This window comes from Salvelinus fontinalis, unplaced genomic scaffold (genome assembly GCF_029448725.1).
Source record: "Salvelinus fontinalis isolate EN_2023a unplaced genomic scaffold, ASM2944872v1 scaffold_0064, whole genome shotgun sequence".
NCBI lineage: Eukaryota > Metazoa > Chordata > Actinopteri > Salmoniformes > Salmonidae > Salvelinus > Salvelinus fontinalis.
The window spans coordinates 259894-280159 of record NW_026600273.1 but is presented as its reverse complement, the minus strand read 5'-3'; the positions used below and the strand labels follow the sequence as shown (position 1 = coordinate 280159).

At 43.6% G+C, this 20266-nt stretch overlaps 2 protein-coding genes across 2 annotated transcripts in view; one reads left to right on the top strand and one right to left on the bottom strand.

Annotated features, from left to right (window-relative positions):
- LOC129842747 (zinc finger protein 660-like) overlaps nt 1-20266 on the bottom strand; it is a 35010-nt gene that overhangs the window by 3738 nt on the left and 11006 nt on the right. The window lies entirely within an intron of this gene.
- On the top strand, nt 12364-15887 carry LOC129842741 (zinc finger protein OZF-like). The gene has a single exon (XM_055911371.1). The coding sequence runs from the start codon at nt 12386-12388 to the stop codon at nt 14102-14104; it is 1719 nt and encodes a 572-aa protein (XP_055767346.1). The 5' UTR covers nt 12364-12385; the 3' UTR covers nt 14105-15887.

Here is a 20266-nt window from a genome sequence, read left to right as displayed (position 1 = left end):
TAGGCTACCCTGCCACCGCGAATGTTCAAATAGGCACTATAGTATTGCCAGCCTAATCTTGGGAGTTGATAGGCTTGAAGTCATGAACAGAACTGTGCTTCAAGAATTGCAAAAGAGATAGGGAGAGACTTTACATTCTAATCGTAGAGAAAGAGAGAGAGAGAGAATGTGAGAGAGAGAGAGAGAGAGAGAGAGAGACAGACAAACAGACAGACAGACAGACAGACAGACAGCTCTGGGTCCGTCTTGTTGTCACTGTGGCTGCTCTCAGACCGAGTGAGCTACGGTCAAGCGGGGCATCTCGTTGAACTCGGCACGGCTTGGAGATAATAGTAATGCCATTGCAGGCTTTGTGTGTCTTTAAGCACCGTACCTTTTCACTCCATCCCTGCTGTGTGTGTGTGTGTGTGAGAGCTTTTCTTTGACATCTGTTGGGAGAAAGTTATGATTTACAGTTCACAAGGGTTGTCTAATCACATATATGAAGTTTTGAAAAGTTCTGACTTTTTACCCCTTCAAAACAGCATCTATGACACCATCTTAAGGCACTTCTGGTTGTCACAGTAAACACATATCTTGAATGGAGTATGCTGTTACAGAATCCTGAGTTTTAAGTCTGTATGTTAAAAATTGACTGATCTACACAGGTTTGAATGCAGTGATTGTCACAAATGCAGGCTATGTAAATCAAAACTTCATTCCTTCATGAGTGAGGGTCAATTTCACCTGCACGATTCATCAGTTTACGTTTTTGTACAAAAGGTCTTATAGAAATGTGTAAAACTAGGCTTGACAGTTTATGACAAATAGTTGAACAATTTTGCATGTAATGGCTTATGCAAGGAACTAATGCCTAGATGTTTTGAGGGGTAAGACTATTCAACAGAGAACCATCTACTATATTTTGATCAACATGACGTGAGCAATTGATAATGTGGAAAAAAGCTGACACTTGTACATTATCAATTGCAATTTGTTCAAAGGAATAAGAAATTGCTTTAATGATGTGCACAAGTGACTAGATGATTTGGAATTTGTACAAGTCGTATCAAGAATTGCACTTTTGATCTAAGAAATGCACCAAAGCGACTGATGAAAACTGTAATCACTTTCCCAGTGGAATACAACCTAACAGACAAGAAGACATTCTTTACAAAACAGTATGAATACAAACAATGGCAGGGCTGATTGGTGATGGGGAGGGTATGGGGCATTAAGTGAGCTAGATCCTTTGATTGCCTTTGGGAGCCTGTCAGATATGGTCAAAATATCTGTAAGATAATTTGTGATACAAACATATTCTATTTGGAGATGCTTTTTTTACCATTCAGGGATCTCATTCCCTTTTGTACTTTAACCATTTGCACATTGTTACAACACTGTATATATATATAATATGACATTTGTAATGTCTATTTTGTTTTGAAACTTCTGCATGTGTAATGTTTACTGTTCATTTTTATTGTTTATTTCACTGTTGTATATTATCTACCTCACTCGCTTTGGTAATGTAAACACATGTTTCCCATGCCAATAAAGCCCCTTGAATTGAATTGAATTGAATTGAGAGAGAGAGAGAGAGAGAGAGAGAGAGAAAGAAGCCCCTTGAATTGAATAAAGCCCCTTGAATTGAATTGAATTGAGAGAGAGACTCTATTTCTTAAAGTTATCCAAAAGAGAGAGAGAGATAGGGAGAGACTTTGCATTCTAATCGTAGAGAAAGAGAGAGAGAGAGAATGTGAGAGAGATACAGACAGACAGACAGACAGACAGACAGACAGACAGACAGACAGACAGACAGACAGAGACCGACAGACACAGACAGAGACAAACAGACAGACAGACAGACAGACAGAGACAGACAGAGACAGACAGAGACAGACAGACAGACAGACAGCTCTGGGTCCGTCTTGTTGTCACTGTGGCTGCGCTCAGACCGAGTGAGCTACGGTCAAGCGGGGCATCTCGTTGAACTCGGCACGGCCTGGAGATAATAGTAATGCCATTGCAGGGTTTGTGTGTCTTTAAGCACCGTACTTTTTCACTCCATCCCTGCTGTGTGTGTGTGTGAGAGCTTTTCTTTGACATCTGTTGGGAGAAATGACTGATTTACAGTTCACGAGGGTTGTCTAATCACATATATGAAGTTTTGAAAAGTCTTGACCTTTTACCCCTTCAAAACAGCATCTATGACACCATCTTAAGGCACTTCTGGTTGTCACAGTAAACACATATCTTGAATGGAGTATGCTGTTACAGAATCCTGATTTTTAAGTCTGTATATTAAAAAATGACTGATCTACACAGGTTTGAATGCAGTGATTGTCACAATTGCAGGCTATGTAAATCAAAACTTCATTCCTTCATGAGTGAGGGTCAATTTCACCTGCACGATTCATCAGTTTACGTTTTTGTACAAAAGGTCTTATAGAAATGTGTAAAACTATGCTTGACAGTTTGTGACAAATAGTTCAACAATTTTGCCTGTAATGGCTTATGCAAGGAACTAATGCCTAGATGTTTTGAGGGGTCAGACTATTCAACAGAGAACCAACTACTATATTTGGATCAACATGACATGAGCAATTGATAATGTGGAAAAAAGCTGACACTTGTACATTATCAATTGCAATTTGTTCCTAAACAGAGAGTACACAGTGACAGAATACCTGACCACTGTGACTGACTCAAACTTAAGGAAAGCTTTGACTATGTACAGACTCAGTGAGCATAAATGTCAAATGTGTGATTTCATGAACTGGTACAGACAAGAAAACCAGGTTTTAAAGTTCTGTTCAATAGCCATCCCATCATTACAAAACATTTGAAAGGCTAAGTCTATCATCTCCTGAGAAGTGGTAACTATTCACATTAACCTTTCAAATGAGGTGGGTTAGGGTGTGTGAAAATTAAAAAAATAAATATGCATCAGACTTAATAAACTGCTATCTTGAAATGTTGAAAATGTTGACAGAGAGTGCGCCCCAGTCGGCTGAACACGGGTGGGGGGTTCCCCCTTAGCAAGCAGTGGACCCCAGCAACCCAATGAACCATATTAAGAACCATATTCAAAAATACACCTGCTAACCTGTTCAATCACCAAACAAAGTTGAGTGTGAACTTCTGTGTGGACTTAGAATATTTTTGGCTGGAATAAAAATAAAATAAAATCAACTTGCAGCTGTCTTTGATATGCTCAAAACGAACTAACTGCTATCTTGAAATGTTGAAAAAGTGTTTTTAAATAATTATCCTATCATTTGAACATTAGTTGAAAGGCTGAGGGAGCCATCTCCTGAGAAGAGGTTGGAGATGATTCCCTCAGCCTTTCAGCTAATTTGGAAATGCCTATTTTAAATAGGATGCCTATTTAAACACACTTTTTCAACATTTCAAGATAGCAGTTACTCCAGTTTGATGTAAATAAAGACAGCTGCAACTTTATTTTATTCATTTTCACATGTTTTTGGTAAAAACAATATTTTTGAAAATGAGTAGAATAAAGATGCAGCTATCTTTATGTACATCAAACTAAACTAACTGCTATCTTGAAATGTTGAAAAAGTGTTTTTAAATAATCCAGGCTGATCCCTCACCTTGTACACCTCTGGAGTTGAGGTTAACAGCCGAGGGAATTTTTATGATGAAAAATGGGAAAAAAATTTTTTTTTGAATATTATTAATAAAATGAAGATGCAGCTGTCTTTGAAATGATCAAACTGAACACACTGCTATCTTGAAATGTGGAAAAAGTGTTTTTAAATAGATCAGGCTGATACCCTACCTGAGCGAAAAAATGACACTTTAAAAGGAGTCTAATTTTGTCAAAAATGCAAAAATGATAAAAATTTCAACTCACAGGTACATTAATAGACCAAACACAAACATCTGTCATCTCGAAATGTCCTAAAAGGTTTCTAAACGGGCCCCCTGGGTCTACACCTGGAGAGCAGATGGGCACATCTGCACCAGAGCTGAAATTTCAACTGGAGAGCAGATACTTCAACTCGACAGATGTCAGAGTGAGTCTTTTCTCCCTGACCTGGTGGTTCTAATGACCTGGTGGTTCTAATGACCTGGTGGTAATAATGACCTGGTGGTTATAATGACCTGGTGGTTATAATGACCTGGTGGTTATAATGACCTGGTGGTTCTAATGACCTGGTGGTAATAATGACCTGGTGGTTCTAATGACCTGGTGGTTATAATGACCTGGTGGTTATAATGACCTGGTGGTAATAATGACCTGGTGGTAATAATGACCTGGTGGTAATAATGACCTGGTGGTAATAATGACCTGGATGTTATAATGACCTGGTGGTTATAATGACCTGGTGGTTGGCATAACACAAGCAGAACCCGAGAACAGGATGGCCTCCACCATCACAGCCTGATGACACTGCACCAGCCTACCAGTCTGCTCCAGCCCAGGTCAGAATACCAGCCTCTCAGTCTGCTCCAGCCCAGGTCAGAATACCAGCCTCCCAGTCTGATCCAGCCCAGGTCAGTATACCAGTCTCCCAGTCTGCTCCAGCACAGGTCAGAATACCAGTGTCCCAGTCTGCTCCAGCACAGGTCAGAATACCAGCCTCCCAGTCTGCTCCAGCACAGGTCAGAATACCAGCCTCCCATCTGCTCCAACACAGTGTGCTCCAGCCCAGGTCAGAATACCAGTCTCCCAGTCTGCTCCAGCACAGGTCAGAATACCAGCCTCCCAGTCTGCTCCAGCACAGTGTGCTCCAGCCCAGGTCAGAATACCAGCCTCTCAGTCTGCTCCAGCCCAGGTCAGAATACCAGCCTCTCAGTCTGCTCCAACACAGTGCACTCCAGCCCAGGTCAGAATACCAGTCTCCCAGTCTGCTCCAGCACAGGTCAGAATACCAGTCTCCCAGTCTGCTCCAGCACAGTGTGCTCCAGCCCAGGTCAGAATACCAGCCTCTCAGTCTGCTCCAGCCCAGGTCAGCCAACCAGCCTCTCAGTCTGCTCCAACACAGTGTGCTCCAGCCCAGGTCAGAATACCAGCCTCCCAGTCTGCTCCAGCCCAGGTCAGAATACCAGCCTCCCAGTCTGCTCCAGCCCAGGCCAGAATAACATTCTCTCAGTCTGCTCCAGCCCAGGTTAGCCAACCAGCCTCTCAGTCTGCTCCAGCCGAGGTCAGAATACCAGCCTCCCAGTCTGCTCCAGCCCAGGTCAGAATACCAGCCTCCCAGTCTTCTCCAGCCCAGGTCAGAATACCAGCCTCTCAGTCTGCTCCAGCACAGGTCAACTTACCAGCCTCTCAGTCTGCTCCAGCACAGGTCAACTTACCAGCCTCTCAGTCTGCTCCAGCACAGTGTGCTCCAGCCCATGTCAGAATACCAGCCTCCCAGTCTGCTCCAGCACAGGTCAGAATACCAGCCTCTCAGTCTGCTCCAGCACAGGTCAGAATACCAGCCTCCCAGTCTGCTCCAGCACAGGTCAGAATACCAGCCTCTCAGTCTGCTCCAGCCCAGGTCAGAATACCAGCCTCCCAGTCTTCTCCAGCCCAGGTCAGAATACCAGCCTCTCAGTCTGCTCCAGCACAGGTCAACTTACCAGCCTCTCAGTCTGCTCCAGCACAGGTCAACTTACCAGCCTCTCAGTCTGCTCCAGCACAGTGTGCTCCAGCCCATGTCAGAATACCAGCCTCCCAGTCTGCTCCAGCACAGGTCAGAATACCAGCCTCCCAGTCTGCTCCAGCCCAGGTCAGAATACCAGCCTCTCAGTCTGCTCCAGCACAGGTCAGAATACCAGCCTCCCAGTCTGCTCCACCCAGATAGTCACCCACAACTGCAATCCTTATTGATTCAAATGGGAAGTTCTTAGGGAGGGAGAGGGAGTGAAAAGGTAGAGAGGCGGAGAGAGGGAGTGAAAAGGGAGAGAGGCGGAGAGAGTGGAGTGAAAAGGGAGAGAGGCAGAGAGAGGCGGAGTGAAAAGGGAGAGAGAGGGAGAGAAAAGGGAGAGAGAGGGAGTGAAAAGGGAGAGAGGCGGAGAGAGGGGAGTGAAAAGGGAGAGAGGCGGAGAGAGGGAGTGAAACGGGAGAGAGAGATTTAAATTGTGAGAGAGAGGGTGTGAAAAGGGAGAGAGGCGGAGAGAGGGAGTGAAAAGGGAGAGAGGCGGAGAGAGGGGGTGAAAAGGGAGAGAGGCGGGGAGAGGGAGTGAAAAGGGAGAGAGGCGGAGAGAGGGAGTGAAAAGGGAGAGAGGCCGAGAGAGGGAGTGAAAAGGGAGAGAGGCGGAGAGAGGGAGTGAAAAGGGAGAGATGCGGAGAGAGGGAGTGAAAAGGGAGAGAGGCGGAGAGAGGGAGTGAAAAGGGAGAGAGGCGGAGAGAGGGGAGTGAAAAGGGAGAGAGGCGGAGAGAGGGGAGTGAAAAGGGAGAGAGGCGGAGAGAGGGAGTGAAAAGGGAGAGAGGCGGAGAGAGGGAGTGAAAAGGGAGAGAGGCGGAGAGAGGGGAGTGAAAAGGGAGAGAGGGGAGTGAAAAGGGAGAGAGGCGGAGAGTGGGGAGTGAAAAGGGAAAGGGAAAGGGGAGAGGGAGTGAAAAGGGAGAGAGGCGGAGAGAGGGAGTGAAAAGGGAAAGGGGAGGAGAGAGGGAGTGAAAAGGGAGAGAGGCGGAGAAAGGGCAGAATACCTGACCACTGTGACTGACCCAAACTTAAGGAAAGCTTTGACTATGTACAGACTCAGTGAGCATAAAGGTCAAATGTGTGATTTCATGAAATGGTACATACAAGAAAACCAGGTTTTAAAGTTCTGTTCAATAGCCATCCCATCATTACAAAACATTTGAAAGGCTAAGTCTATCATCTCCTGAGAAGTGGTAACTATTCACATGAACTTTTCAAAGAGGTTTGGTGCCCCCTGGTGGCTGAATACCAGCCTCTCAGCCTAATAACAGCCTCTCAGTCTGCTCCAGCCCAGGTCAGAATACCAGCCTCTCAGTCTGCTCCAGCACAGGTCAACTTACCAGCCTCTCAGTCTGCTCCAGCACAGTGTGCTCCAGCCCATGTCAGAATACCAGCCTCCCAGTCTGCTCCAGCCCAGGTCAGAATACCAGCCTCCCAGTCTGCTCCAGCCCAGGTCAGAATACCAGCCTCCCAGTCTGCTCCACCCAGATAGTCACCCACAACTGCAATCCTTATTGATTCAAATGGGAAGTTCTTAGGGCGGGAGAGGGAGTGAAAAGGTAGAGAGGCAGAGAGAGGGGAGTGAAAAGGGAGAGAGGCGGAGAGAGGGGAGTGAAAAGGGAGAGAGGCGGAGTGAAAAGGGAGAGAGAGGGAGTGAAAAGGGAGAGAGAGGGAGTGAAAAGGGAGAGAGGCGGAGAGGGGGAGTGAAAAGGGAGAGAGGCGGAGAGAGGGAGTGAAAAGGGAGAGAGGCGGAGAGAGGGGGTAAAAAGGGAGAGAGGCGGGGAGAGGGAGTGAAAAGGGAGAGAGGCGGAGAGAGGGAGTGAAAAGGGAGAGAGGCCGAGAGAGGGAGTGAAAAGGGAGAGAGGCGGAGAGAGGGAGTGAAAAGGGAGAGATGCGGAGAGAGGGAGTGAAAAGGGAGAGAGGCGGAGAGAGGGAGTGAAAAGGGAGAGAGGCGGAGAGAGGGGAGTGAAAAGGGAGAGAGGCGGAGAGAGGGGAGTGAAAAGGGAGAGAGGCGGAGAGAGGGAGTGAAAAGGGAGAGAGGCGGAGAGAGGGAGTGAAAAGGGAGAGAGGCGGAGAGAGGGGAGTGAAAAGGGAGAGAGGGGAGTGAAAAGGGAGAGAGGCGGAGAGTGGGGAGTGAAAAGGGAAAGGGTTCGGGGAGAGGGAGTGAAAAGGGAGAGAGGCGGAGAGAGGGAGTGAAAAGGGAAAGGGGAGGAGAGAGGGAGTGAAAAGGGAGAGAGGCGGAGAAAGGGCAGAATACCTGACCACTGTGACTGACCCAAACTTAAGGAAAGCTTTGACTATGTACAGACTCAGTGAGCATAAAGGTCAAATGTGTGATTTCATGAAATGGTACATACAAGAAAACCAGGTTTTAAAGTTCTGTTCAATAGCCATCCCATCATTACAAAACATTTGAAAGGCTAAGTCTATCATCTCCTGAGAAGTGGTAACTATTCACATGAACTTTTCAAAGAGGTTTGGTGCCCCCTGGTGGCTGAATACCAGCCTCTCAGCCTAATAACAGCCTCTCAGTCTGCTCCAGCCCAGGTCAGAATACCAGCCTCTCAGTCTGCTCCAGCACAGGTCAACTTACCAGCCTCTCAGTCTGCTCCAGCACAGTGTGCTCCAGCCCATGTCAGAATACCAGCCTCCCAGTCTGCTCCAACACAGGTCAGAATACCAGCCTCCCAGTCTGCTCCACCCAGATAGTCACCCACAACTGCAATCCTTATTGATTCAAATGGGAAGTTCTTAGGGCGGGAGAGGGAGTGAAAAGGTAGAGAGGCAGAGAGAGGGAGTGAAAAGGGAGAGAGGCGGAGAGAGGGGAGTGAAAAGGGAGAGAGGCGGAGAGAGGGGAGTGAAAAGGGAGAGAGGCGGAGTGAAAAGGGAGAGAGAGGGAGTGAAAAGGGAGAGAGAGGGAGTGAAAAGGGAGAGAGGCGGAGAGGGGGAGTGAAAAGGGAGAGAGGCGGAGAGAGGGAGTGAAAAGGGAGAGAGGCGGAGAGAGGGGGTGAAAAGGGAGAGAGGCGGGGAGAGGGAGTGAAAAGGGAGAGAGGCGGAGAGAGGGAGTGAAAAGGGAGAGAGGCCGAGAGAGGGAGTGAAAAGGGAGAGAGGCGGAGAGAGGGAGTGAAAAGGGAGAGATGCGGAGAGAGGGAGTGAAAAGGGAGAGAGGCGGAGAGAGGGAGTGAAAAGGGAGAGAGGCGGAGAGAGGGGAGTGAAAAGGGAGAGAGGCGGAGAGAGGGGAGTGAAAAGGGAGAGAGGCGGAGAGAGGGAGTGAAAAGGGAGAGAGGCGGAGAGAGGGAGTGAAAAGGGAGAGAGGCGGAGAGAGGGGAGTGAAAAGGGAGAGAGGGGAGTGAAAAGGGAGAGAGGCGGAGAGTGGGGAGTGAAAAGGGAAAGGGTTCGGGGAGAGGGAGTGAAAAGGGAGAGAGGCGGAGAGAGGGAGTGAAAAGGGAAAGGGGAGGAGAGAGGGAGTGAAAAGGGAGAGAGGCGGAGAAAGGGCAGAATACCTGACCACTGTGACTGACCCAAACTTAAGGAAAGCTTTGACTATGTACAGACTCAGTGAGCATAAAGGTCAAATGTGTGATTTCATGAAATGGTACATACAAGAAAACCAGGTTTTAAAGTTCTGTTCAATAGCCATCCCATCATTACAAAACATTTGAAAGGCTAAGTCTATCATCTCCTGAGAAGTGGTAACTATTCACATGAACTTTTCAAAGAGGTTTGGTGCCCCCTGGTGGCTGAATACCAGCCTCTCAGCCTAATAACAGCCTCTCAGTCTGCTCCAGCCCAGGTCAGAATACCAGCCTCTCAGTCTGCTCCAGCACAGGTCAACTTACCAGCCTCTCAGTCTGCTCCAGCACAGTGTGCTCCAGCCCATGTCAGAATACCAGCCTCCCAGTCTGCTCCAGCCCAGGTCAGAATACCAGCCTCCCAGTCTGCTCCAGCCCAGGTCAGAATACCAGCCTCCCAGTCTGCTCCACCCAGATAGTCACCCACAACTGCAATCCTTATTGATTCAAATGGGAAGTTCTTAGGGCGGGAGAGGGAGTGAAAAGGTAGAGAGGCAGAGAGAGGGAGTGAAAAGGGAGAGAGGCGGAGAGAGGGGAGTGAAAAGGGAGAGAGGCGGAGAGAGGGGAGTGAAAAGGGAGAGAGGCGGAGTGAAAAGGGAGAGAGAGGGAGTGAAAAGGGAGAGAGAGGGAGTGAAAAGGGAGAGAGGCGGAGAGGGGGAGTGAAAAGGGAGAGAGGCGGAGAGAGGGAGTGAAAAGGGAGAGAGGCGAAGATAGATGGGGGGCAATCAGTTCACATATGGTGTCCAGAGCACAGCTGGGGGCAGAGGGTGGTCTATAGCAGGCGGCAACGGTGAGAGACTTGTTTTTAGAGAGGTGGATTTTTAAAAGTAGAAGGTCAAATTGTTTGGGAACAGACCTGGATAGTAAAACAGAACTCTGCAGGCAATCCTTGCAGTAGATTGCAACACCGCCCCCTTTGGCAGTTCTATCTTGTCTGAAAATCTTGTAGTTAGGGATGAAAATGTCCGAATTTTTGGTGGTCTTCCTAAGCCAGGATTCAGACACGGCTAAAACATCCGGGTTGGCAGAGTGTGCTAAAGCAGTGAACAAAACAAACTTAGGGAGGAGGCTTCTAATGTTAACATGCATGAAACCAAGGCTATTACGGTTACAGAAGTCATCAAAAGAGAGTGCCTGGGGAATAGGAGTGGAGCTAGGTACTGCAGGGCCTGGGTTCACCTCTACATCACCAGAGGAACAGAGGAGGAGTAGGATAAGGGTACGGTTAAAAGCTATGAGAATTGGTCGTCTAGAACAGAGAGTAAAAGGAAGTTTCTGGGGCGATAAAATAGCTTCAAGGAATAATGTACAGACAAAGGTATGGTAGGATGTGAATACAGTGGAGGTAAACCTAGGTATTGAGTGATGATGAGAGAGATATTGTCTCTAGAAACATCATTGAAACCAGGTGATGTCATCGCATATGTGGGTGGTGGAACTGAAAGGTTGGATATGGTATAGTGAGCAGGGCTAGAGGCTCTACAGTGAAATAAGCCAATAAACACTAACCAGAACAGCAATGGACAAGGCATATTTACATTAAGGAGAGGCATGCTTAATCGAGTGATCATAAGGGTCCAGTGAGTAGAGGTTGGTTGGGGTCACGGCGATCCAGACAGCTGGCCGGGTAGCTGGCTATCGGTAGCAAGATAGCATAGGATGGAGGTCTATTTTTAGTCACCTCGTGCGTTTCCGTCGGTAGATTAGTGGGGTTCCGTGTGGTAGAGGGGATCAATCCGATTGGCAAAATAGATATAGTCACCCAAGAAAAATTGTTCGATATACTTATTCAGATAGCAGCCGATAAGACAGCTAACAATTAGCGGGCCCCAGATGAGCGTTCAGGTAACGTTGCGATGGAGGTGCCAGTTGGATAACTCCCTCGGGCAGATAACGTCGGTAGTCAGTCGTGAAGGCCTGGTGGGGCTCCGCATTTGTAGTAAAAAAAAAGGGGTCCGGATAGGTGATTGTAGCCCGGGAATGGCTAATGGAACTCTTCAGCTGGCTAGCTCCGGAATAATTTAAGTTTGCTCCGGGATCGACGTAAGCCAATAGTCACAGGGTTTGCAGCTAGCTAGCTGCGAAATCAAGGTGTAAATGTCCAGAGCTTGCGGTTGAAATCCGGGGATATTGAGAAAATCGGTCCGGTATGTTCTGGTCTGAGTCGCGTTGTACAAAAGTGCCGATAGATTATCGAGCTAAAGGAATAGCTGATGACCACAAAACGTGGGTAGCTGAAATACTAACGTTAGCCAGTAAACCGGCTAACTTCTGGGTAGCTTCAGGTTAGCTTCTGGCTAGTTTCTGGTTAGCTTCTGGCTAGTTTCTGGCTAGCTTCTGGTTAGCTTCTGGCTAGCTTCTATTGTGGATTTTCAGATTTGAGGTAAATAATACTTTTTTTGTGTAATTGGTGAGGCGGGTTGCAGGAAAGCTTTTTGTAGTTGAGTTCTAATAAAATATATAAAAGATATGCGAAGAAAGGTGTAAATATATATATATATATATATATACAGGACACGACAATACTAGGACAAAATGACTTCTGAACTGCTATGCCATCTTGGGAAGATTTTTTTTTGACATTGACTAAGATACAGTAGAATAGGATATAATATAGTATATACATATGAGATGAGTAATACACAGACTAAGATACAGTAGAATAGGATAGAATATAGTATATACATATGAGATGAGTAATACATTGACTAAGATACAGTAGAATAGGATAGAATATAGTATATACATATGAGATGCCATCTTGTAAGAAAGAGTATTAATATTAAGCAGGACATTCAAACGAGCCTTACAATTATAATCCAAAGTAGTGTGAAATGTACTCATAATCAACCTGGAAATGGAGGCTACTCCCCTGAGTTTTCCCCCATTCACATTGAGAATACATTGTGAAAAACTAAAATCTTTGCTCACCATTTTTGCTCCAGGCAGATATACTACATCCATAATTAGTGGTTTCCTCATTAGAAGGGAGGAGTTTCTACAATCAAATTGCATTTGCATCGCCCTCGTGCCGCAATTTTAGCAACACGGAAAGGGGCCTATATTGGAGACCAAAAGTCGTCTGGCTCACTGCTTAGAGTTTCAACAACATGAATAACTTATTTCTAGTCTACAATCTTAGGTGTTACTACTAATGTGAAAACATGACAATATATGACTATTCTTGCTCCTTTTAAGACAAATGTCAAATCATTACATTCATTACAGACGTCAATTATTGTACAACATCATGGCTACGCTGTTGGCATCACCTTTTACAGTGGATTTCTGCTGTTGTGGGCCTTTAACCATCTGTATGACTTTGTCATTCACACAGGAAAGAGACGTGACTGTCCTGGATCCTCTGGGGAGCCTCAACAACCTCATGATGCTGACGAGGCAGAGAAGAGTCTCTCCAGATCAGAACACTTCAAGAAACACCAGCGGAGATCCACAGGGAAGAAACCTCATTGCTGCTCTGACTGTGGGAAGAAAGTCACCTCCTCAGCAGGCATTACAATTCATCAGAAAATCCACACAGTAGAGAAACCTTATAGCTGTCAATGTGGGAAGAGTTTTACTCATTCAACCAGCCTGATAACACACCAGAGAACACACACAGGAGAGAAACCGTATAGCTGTACTCAATGTGGTAAGAGTTTTACTCAGCTAAGCAACCTTATATCACACCAGAGAACACACACAGGAGAGAAATCATATAGCTGTGGTCAATGTGGGAAGAGTTTTGGTCAATCTAGCACTCTGACTCTACACCAAAGAATACACACAGGAGAGAAATCTTATAGCTGTACTCAATGTGGTAAGAGTTTTACTCAGCTAAGCAACCTTATATCACACCAGAGAACACACACAGGAGAGAAACCATATAGCTGTGGTCAATGTGGGAAGAGTTTTGGTCAATCTAGCACTCTGACTCTACACCATAGAACACACACAGGAGAGAAACCATATAGCTGTAATGAATGTGTGAAGAGTTTTATTCATCTAAGCAGCTTGATGTCACACAAGAGAACACACACAGGAGAGAAATCTTATAGCTGTACTCAATGTGGGAAGAGTTTTGATACATCTAGCCATCTTATTGTACACCAGAGAATACACACAGGAGAGAAACCTTATAGCTGTGGTCAATGTGGGAAGAGTTTTGGTCAATCTAGCACTCTGACTCTACACCAGAGAATACACACAGGAGAGAAATCTTATAGCTGTGGTCAATGTGGGAAGAGTTTTACTACATCTGCCCAACTGACTCTACACCAGAGAACACACACAGGAGATAAACCTTATGGCTGTGATCAATGTGGGAAGAGTTTTACTACATCTGCCCAACTGACTCTACACCAGAGAACCCACACAGGAGAGAAACCTTATAGCTGTGATCAATGTGGGAAGAGTTTTGCTGCATCTAGCACTCTGACTCTACACCATAGAATGCACACAGGAGAGAAACCTTATAGCTGTGATCAATGTGGAAAGAGTTTTGGTCGATCTGGCCAGCTGACATCACACCAGAGAATACACACAGGAGAGAAATCTTATAGCTGTGCTCAATGTGGAAAGAGTTTTGGTCGATCTGGCCAGCTGACATCACACCAGAGAATACACACAGGAGATAAATCTTATACCTGTGGTCAATGTGGGAAGAGTTTTACTACATCTAGCATTCTGACTGTACACCAGAGAACACACACAGGAGATAAACCTTATACCTGTGGTCAATGTGGGAAGAGTTTTACTACATCTAGCATTCTGACTGTACACCAGAGAATACACACGGGAGAGAAACCTCATAGCTGTGATCAATGTGGGAAGAGGTACACTGATAAAAGATCTCTGATTAAACATCAGAAAATACATGGAGTTGTTTCATGATATCAATGAATTAATGTCACAATGTAGAATGTTTTAACATTGTAGGAGGAGTGTGTAATGATGTCATAATGTAGAATGTTTTAACATTGTAGTAGGAGTATTTAAATGATGTCACAATGTAGAACCCTAAATGTTTGTCCCCTGTTCTATTGATTTCAACATGATATGGATATTAGCCTCAGGGGGAAAATCCAGGCTCTGAATTGAAAGAGTATTATTTATGTGATTTAACAAAAAGTGACTAACACAAAAAGAGCTGTGTTACACTTACCATGTTGATGACCCACTTGAATCATAATGCAACACTTCGAAATGTAGCGATCTATTTTCTACAAATTGTCCTCTAATCAGGGATGTACACATTATTCCCATATTCTGTGTGTTTTTTGAGCTTTTAGTTTTAACAGGACGCGTAACCTCATCTCCCTTCTGTCACACAAATAATTTTGACATGATATCGATGAGTGATTTTAATATTAATATACTCTGCAGTCAGTCAGAATGTCACAATGTATAACACTAAACGTTTGCCCCCTTATCAATTGGTTTCAACATGATATGGATATTAGGCTCATTGGGGGAAATCCAGGCTCTGAATTGAAAGAGTACTATTTATGTGATTTAACACAAAGTGACTAACAAAAAAAGAGTTGTCCTCTAACCAGTGATGTACACATTATTCCCAGAATCAACTGATTTCAACATGATATCGATGAGTGATGACAAATAAGTGTTGTGTTCCTTTGTTTAGCGACCTCTACATTTAAATGCATCACTCCAATATGTAGCTGACTGTCTCTAACCAGTGAGGTAAAATATATCTCCCATTTCCATGTGTTTTTTTAGTTGTGTTAGTTTCAACAGCACGTACAACCTGATGTCCCCCCTAATCGATATCAGTGATTTATTGCTACTTGTCAAAACAACAGTGTTTCTGGTGCTTGTGCAGTTTATAAGGTGTTTGTTTAAGTAATATGATTATTGTGGCAGATGTTTGTGTATATAGCACATTTTACATTTAGGTTTTCAATTTATCACAAACTGTTTCTGCATTTGGACTATTGATTTGGACACGTTTAAACTGTGACATTGGGGATATCCCACCTAGCAAAATGTCGTTGAAAATAAGACTATGCCTGACGTACAATATAAGTTTGGTTTTAGTTGAAAATAAAAATATTTAATTTCAACGTACTTGAACGTAAATGTTCAGCTGTAGTTTTATATCGCATGCACACCAATGTTTATGAAGAAACAGATGATTGGTGCATAGGCATACCTTGTCACGGACATAAAGGCCACTCGGGTCCTCATTGAAGAGGTAGGGCAAGAGCAGAATCACTGCTGTGGTCTCCGGTCCTAGTAAAGTAAAGCAATGATCTTACTACACTTGATCATTTTATTACAAAATACATTAGAGAAAGGGAAGGAATAAGAGCAAATCCCTCTTCTGTATTGTCCTTCAGGGACTGTCAAAATAGCAGGATGATGTCCTCACCCCTGCCTCGCCTCTCTACCTCTGATAGTCCTTGAATTATCTTTTTGTCTATATCCATTCCATGGACTTGATTCATTTCTGAGAAGATCTGAAAGATAATTTGCACACATTTGTATGCTAATAGATTTCAGTTTGTATTGACTGCTATGTAGGTTAAATGTACACTTCAAATGCAGCTGTCCTACAACAGATCTGTACCTTCTTCTTGATCCCAATTGCATTGTGTCCATGTTCTGTCCTATAAGAATTTCAAAGGAAGAGAAAATGTGTCAAAGAATAGTCTTACAAGCATTAAAATATATATATATTAAATAAATATTGAAAGATAAATGGCATCGACATACAATGTAATGCAAAATAGAAGAACATATTGGAGAAAGCACTAGCCAATACAGTACTGCCATACAGTAAAAGTACTGCCATACAGGCCTAATATCACATTTCAAGATATCTTTGTACACAAATTGTTCAATATTTTATCAGGCTGACTTGAAAGATTATACGCAACATTTTGCTGCGTGGCAATACTGTGTTTGGATTCTGAAGGGCATTTATACAAAAGAGGTAGTCTAGACACTGTATTAATACCATTATGCATTTGAATCCCATCTACAGCTACCATCTAAGATATTCATTTCCCTCCACAAGGGGGCGAACATGTAACGTTTCCAAAATGGGACAGTATTGTACATGTAACATTTCCAAAATGGGATAGTATTGTCCATGTAACGTTTCCAAAATGGGATAGTATTGTCCATGTAACGTTTCCAAAATGGGATAGTATTGTCCATGTAACGTTTCCAAAATGGGACAGTATTGTCCATGTAACGTTTCCAAAATGGGATAGTATTGTCCATGTAACGTTTCCAAAATGGGATAGTATTGTCCATGTAACGTTTCCAAAATGGGATAGTATTGTACATGTAACGTTATGCCCCCTTGTGAGTTAATAGTATTGCATGCTGTAGCAGGCTATATAAAGAGGAAGACCTCCATTGACGATTCAGTTCGTTGTAACATCTCGTCTGGACAGGTCACCGTCCTTAGTTAGTTAGTTAACGTTAGCTAGTTCATTCTCACAAAAGTGAGAACTGCTCTAGATTGGAAACTTACGTTAATGAGTGTAAAGCCATGTTGGCTTCATGGAAACGGTATACAATATATGGGAAAGAATATAGTTGAGGGAAATAATCCAAACCTAGTTGTGCCTAGTTAGGACATAACGTTAGCTAGCTAGATAACGGTACTGTACTGTAGCTCATACAACGCCGACGGTCAAACCCGGCTTTCTAATATTTACGGTAATTAGCTATAGTAACGTTATGGAAGCTATTCACAGAAAACCATCATTGTCTTCCATAATCGTTATTCATTATTAGTATGTTATATTATATATAAATGATTTCGAGACATATTCAGAGCCAAACATCAACCCAACTTAACCTTTTTAACTTGTTGTCGCATCCAAACTTGTCACCATCGTTTTCAGTTGTAATTGCGAAGTTCCCGGAAGAAGTCCAGCAACAACGGAGGTTCCTCGATGAACCCACCTTCTAACAAGTTCTTTGAAGAACCTTTTGGGGCTGTTTTTCATTGACCAAGAACCCTACGGTTCTTAGGGGATCTGAGAACAACTCCAGTTGAACCCTTCATTTTTAGAGTTGTAGTCGGATCTATTTACTCTCAGATTCAACACACGCTGATTAGCATCAACATCAAGTCAGCTGCTGCTGGTCCAATACAGTATGAGGTGAGACGGTGAACTGACGTTGAACCGGGCAGTCAGCTGCTGCTGCTCCAATACAGTATGAGGTGAGACGGTGAACTGACGTTGAACCGGGCAGTCAGCTGCTGCTGCTCCAATACAGTATGAGGTGAGACGGTGAACTGATGTTGAACTGGGCAGTCAGCTGCTGCTGCTCCAATACAGTATGAGGTGAGACTGTGAACTGATGTTGAACTGGACAGTCAGCTGCTGCTGCTCCAATACAGTATGAGGTGAGACGGTGAACTGATGTTGAACTGGGCAGTCAGCTGCTGCTGCTCCAATACAGTATGAGGTGAGACAGTGAACTGATGTTGAACCGGGCAGTCAGCTGCTGCTGCTCCAATACAGTATGAGGTGAGACGGTGAACTGATGTTGAACCGGGCAGTCAGCTGCTGCTGCTCCAATACAGTATGAGGTGAGACGGTGAACTGATGTTGAACCGGGCAGTCAGCTGCTGCTGCTCCAATACAGTATGAGGTGAGACGGTGAACTGATGTTGAACCGGGCAGTCAGCTGCTGCTGCTCCAATACAGTATGAGGTGAGACGGTGAACTGATGTTGAACCGGGCAGTCAGCTGCTGCTGCTCCAATACAGTATGAGGTGAGACGGTGAACTGATGTTGAACCGGGCAGTCAGCTGCTGCTGCTCCAATACAGTATGAGGTGAGACGGTGAACTGATGTTGAACAGGGCAGTCAGCTGCTGCTGCTCCAATACAGTATGAGGTGAGACGGTGAACTGACGTTGAACTGGGCAGTCATCTGCTGCTGCTCCAATACAGTATAAGGTGAGACGGTGAACTGATGTTGAACTGGGCAGTCAGCTGCTGCTGTTCCAATACAGTATGAGGTGAGACGGTGAACTGATGTTGAACCGGGCAGTCAGCTGCTGCTGCTCCAATATAGTATGAGGTGAAACGGTGAACTGATGTTGAATCATAATTAAGTTAATAAAAATGTATTAGTGAAACTTTAAATTAAATATATTACGGTATTGTTATCATATAGAAACATCATGGAATATTGTACATCATATTAAATATATTACAGTATTGTTATCATATAGAAACATAATGGAATATTGTACATCATATTAAATATATTACTCTATTGTTATCATATAGAAACATCATGGAATATTGTACATCATAGTAAATATATTACTCTATTGTTATCATATTGAAACATCATGGAATATCGTACATCATATTAAATATATTACGGTATTGTTATCATATAGAAACATCATGGAATATTGTACATCATATTAAATATATTACGGTATTGTTATCATATAGAAACATCATGGAATATTGTACATCATATTAGCATCAACATACATTATTGTTTCATTCAATTTCACATAATAAGGATATTTCATATTTTCAAGTTCAGAAGTCAGAACCCATCACCTGCTATGTAAAAGAGACAGAAGAAGGCACAATGGTCAATGCTATCCGTGATCCTTGGGACATCCCTACCCTAAACCCTAACCTTAACCCCTACCTTAAACATTTAAATGTCAACTTCAACGGGCTAGGGACATCCCAAGGATGTATCTCTACCTGAAAATACATGATCTAAGTGATTGATAGTTGGTATTCAGCAGTCATAAAGCCTTATTTACTTTAATGAACTACTAAAATAGTGATTTTGTCAGACAGCAGCTCTACACTTTATTGACTGACTGATCCATTCATCCTTCCATCCCTCCTCAGCCTTCCTCTCCTCTGAAGACCCAGTGAGGGTGGAGCTCAGTCAGAGAGCTGTTGAGGGACTGGTTAGGGAGAACACTTCTACAGCCAGAGAGGTGAGGTCACGCATGGTTTAGATGGTAAATATTTATATCCGCTTAGTGGTTCATCACGTCAGCAAAAGGGAATATGTTCCATCATCCATGTTTATTGACATTAGTGCAAATTGTCCACTGATATTGGTGTAATTTCTCACCCCTTATAGCTGTATGAAAGTGAATTTCCCCCCAGGCACAAACATTTTTTCTTTGTTATTACCCGAGCCACTGCCTGTTCAGCCCGCTATCATCCAGAAGGCGAGGTCAGTACAGGTGCATCAAAGCTGTAACCGAGAGACAGAAACTGTTTTTCCATCACTAACACAGAGGCTGCTGCCTACATACACAGACTTGAAATCATTGGCCACTTCAAGGAATGGAACACTAGTCACTTTAATAATGTTTACATATCTGGCATTACTCATCTCATTTGTATATACTGTATTCTATCCTATTGTATCTTAGTCTATGTATTACTCATCTCATATGTATATACTGTATTCTATCCTATTCTACTGTATCTTAGTCTATGTATTACTCATCTCATATACTGTATTCTATCCTATTCTACTGTATCTTAGTCTATGTATTACTCATCTCATATGTATATACTGTATTCTATCCTATTCTACTGTATCTTAGTCTATGTATTACTCATCTCATATGTATATACTGTATTCTATCCTATTCTACTGTATCTTAGTCTATGCATTACTCATCTCATATGTATATACTGTATTCTATCCTATTCTACTGTATCTTAGTCTATGTATTACTCATCTCATATGTATATACTGTATTCTATCCTATTCTACTGTATCTTAGTCTATGTATTACTCATCTCATATGTATATACTGTATTCTATCCTATTCTACTGTATCTGTCTATGTATTACTCATCTCATATGTATATACTGTATTCTATCCTATTCTACTGTATCTTAGTCTATGTATTACTCATCTCATATGTATATACTGTATTCTATCCTATTCTACTGTATCTGTCTATGTATTACTCATCTCATATGTATATACTGTATTCTATCCTATTCTACTGTATCTTAGTCTATGTATTACTCATCTCATATGTATATACTGTATTCT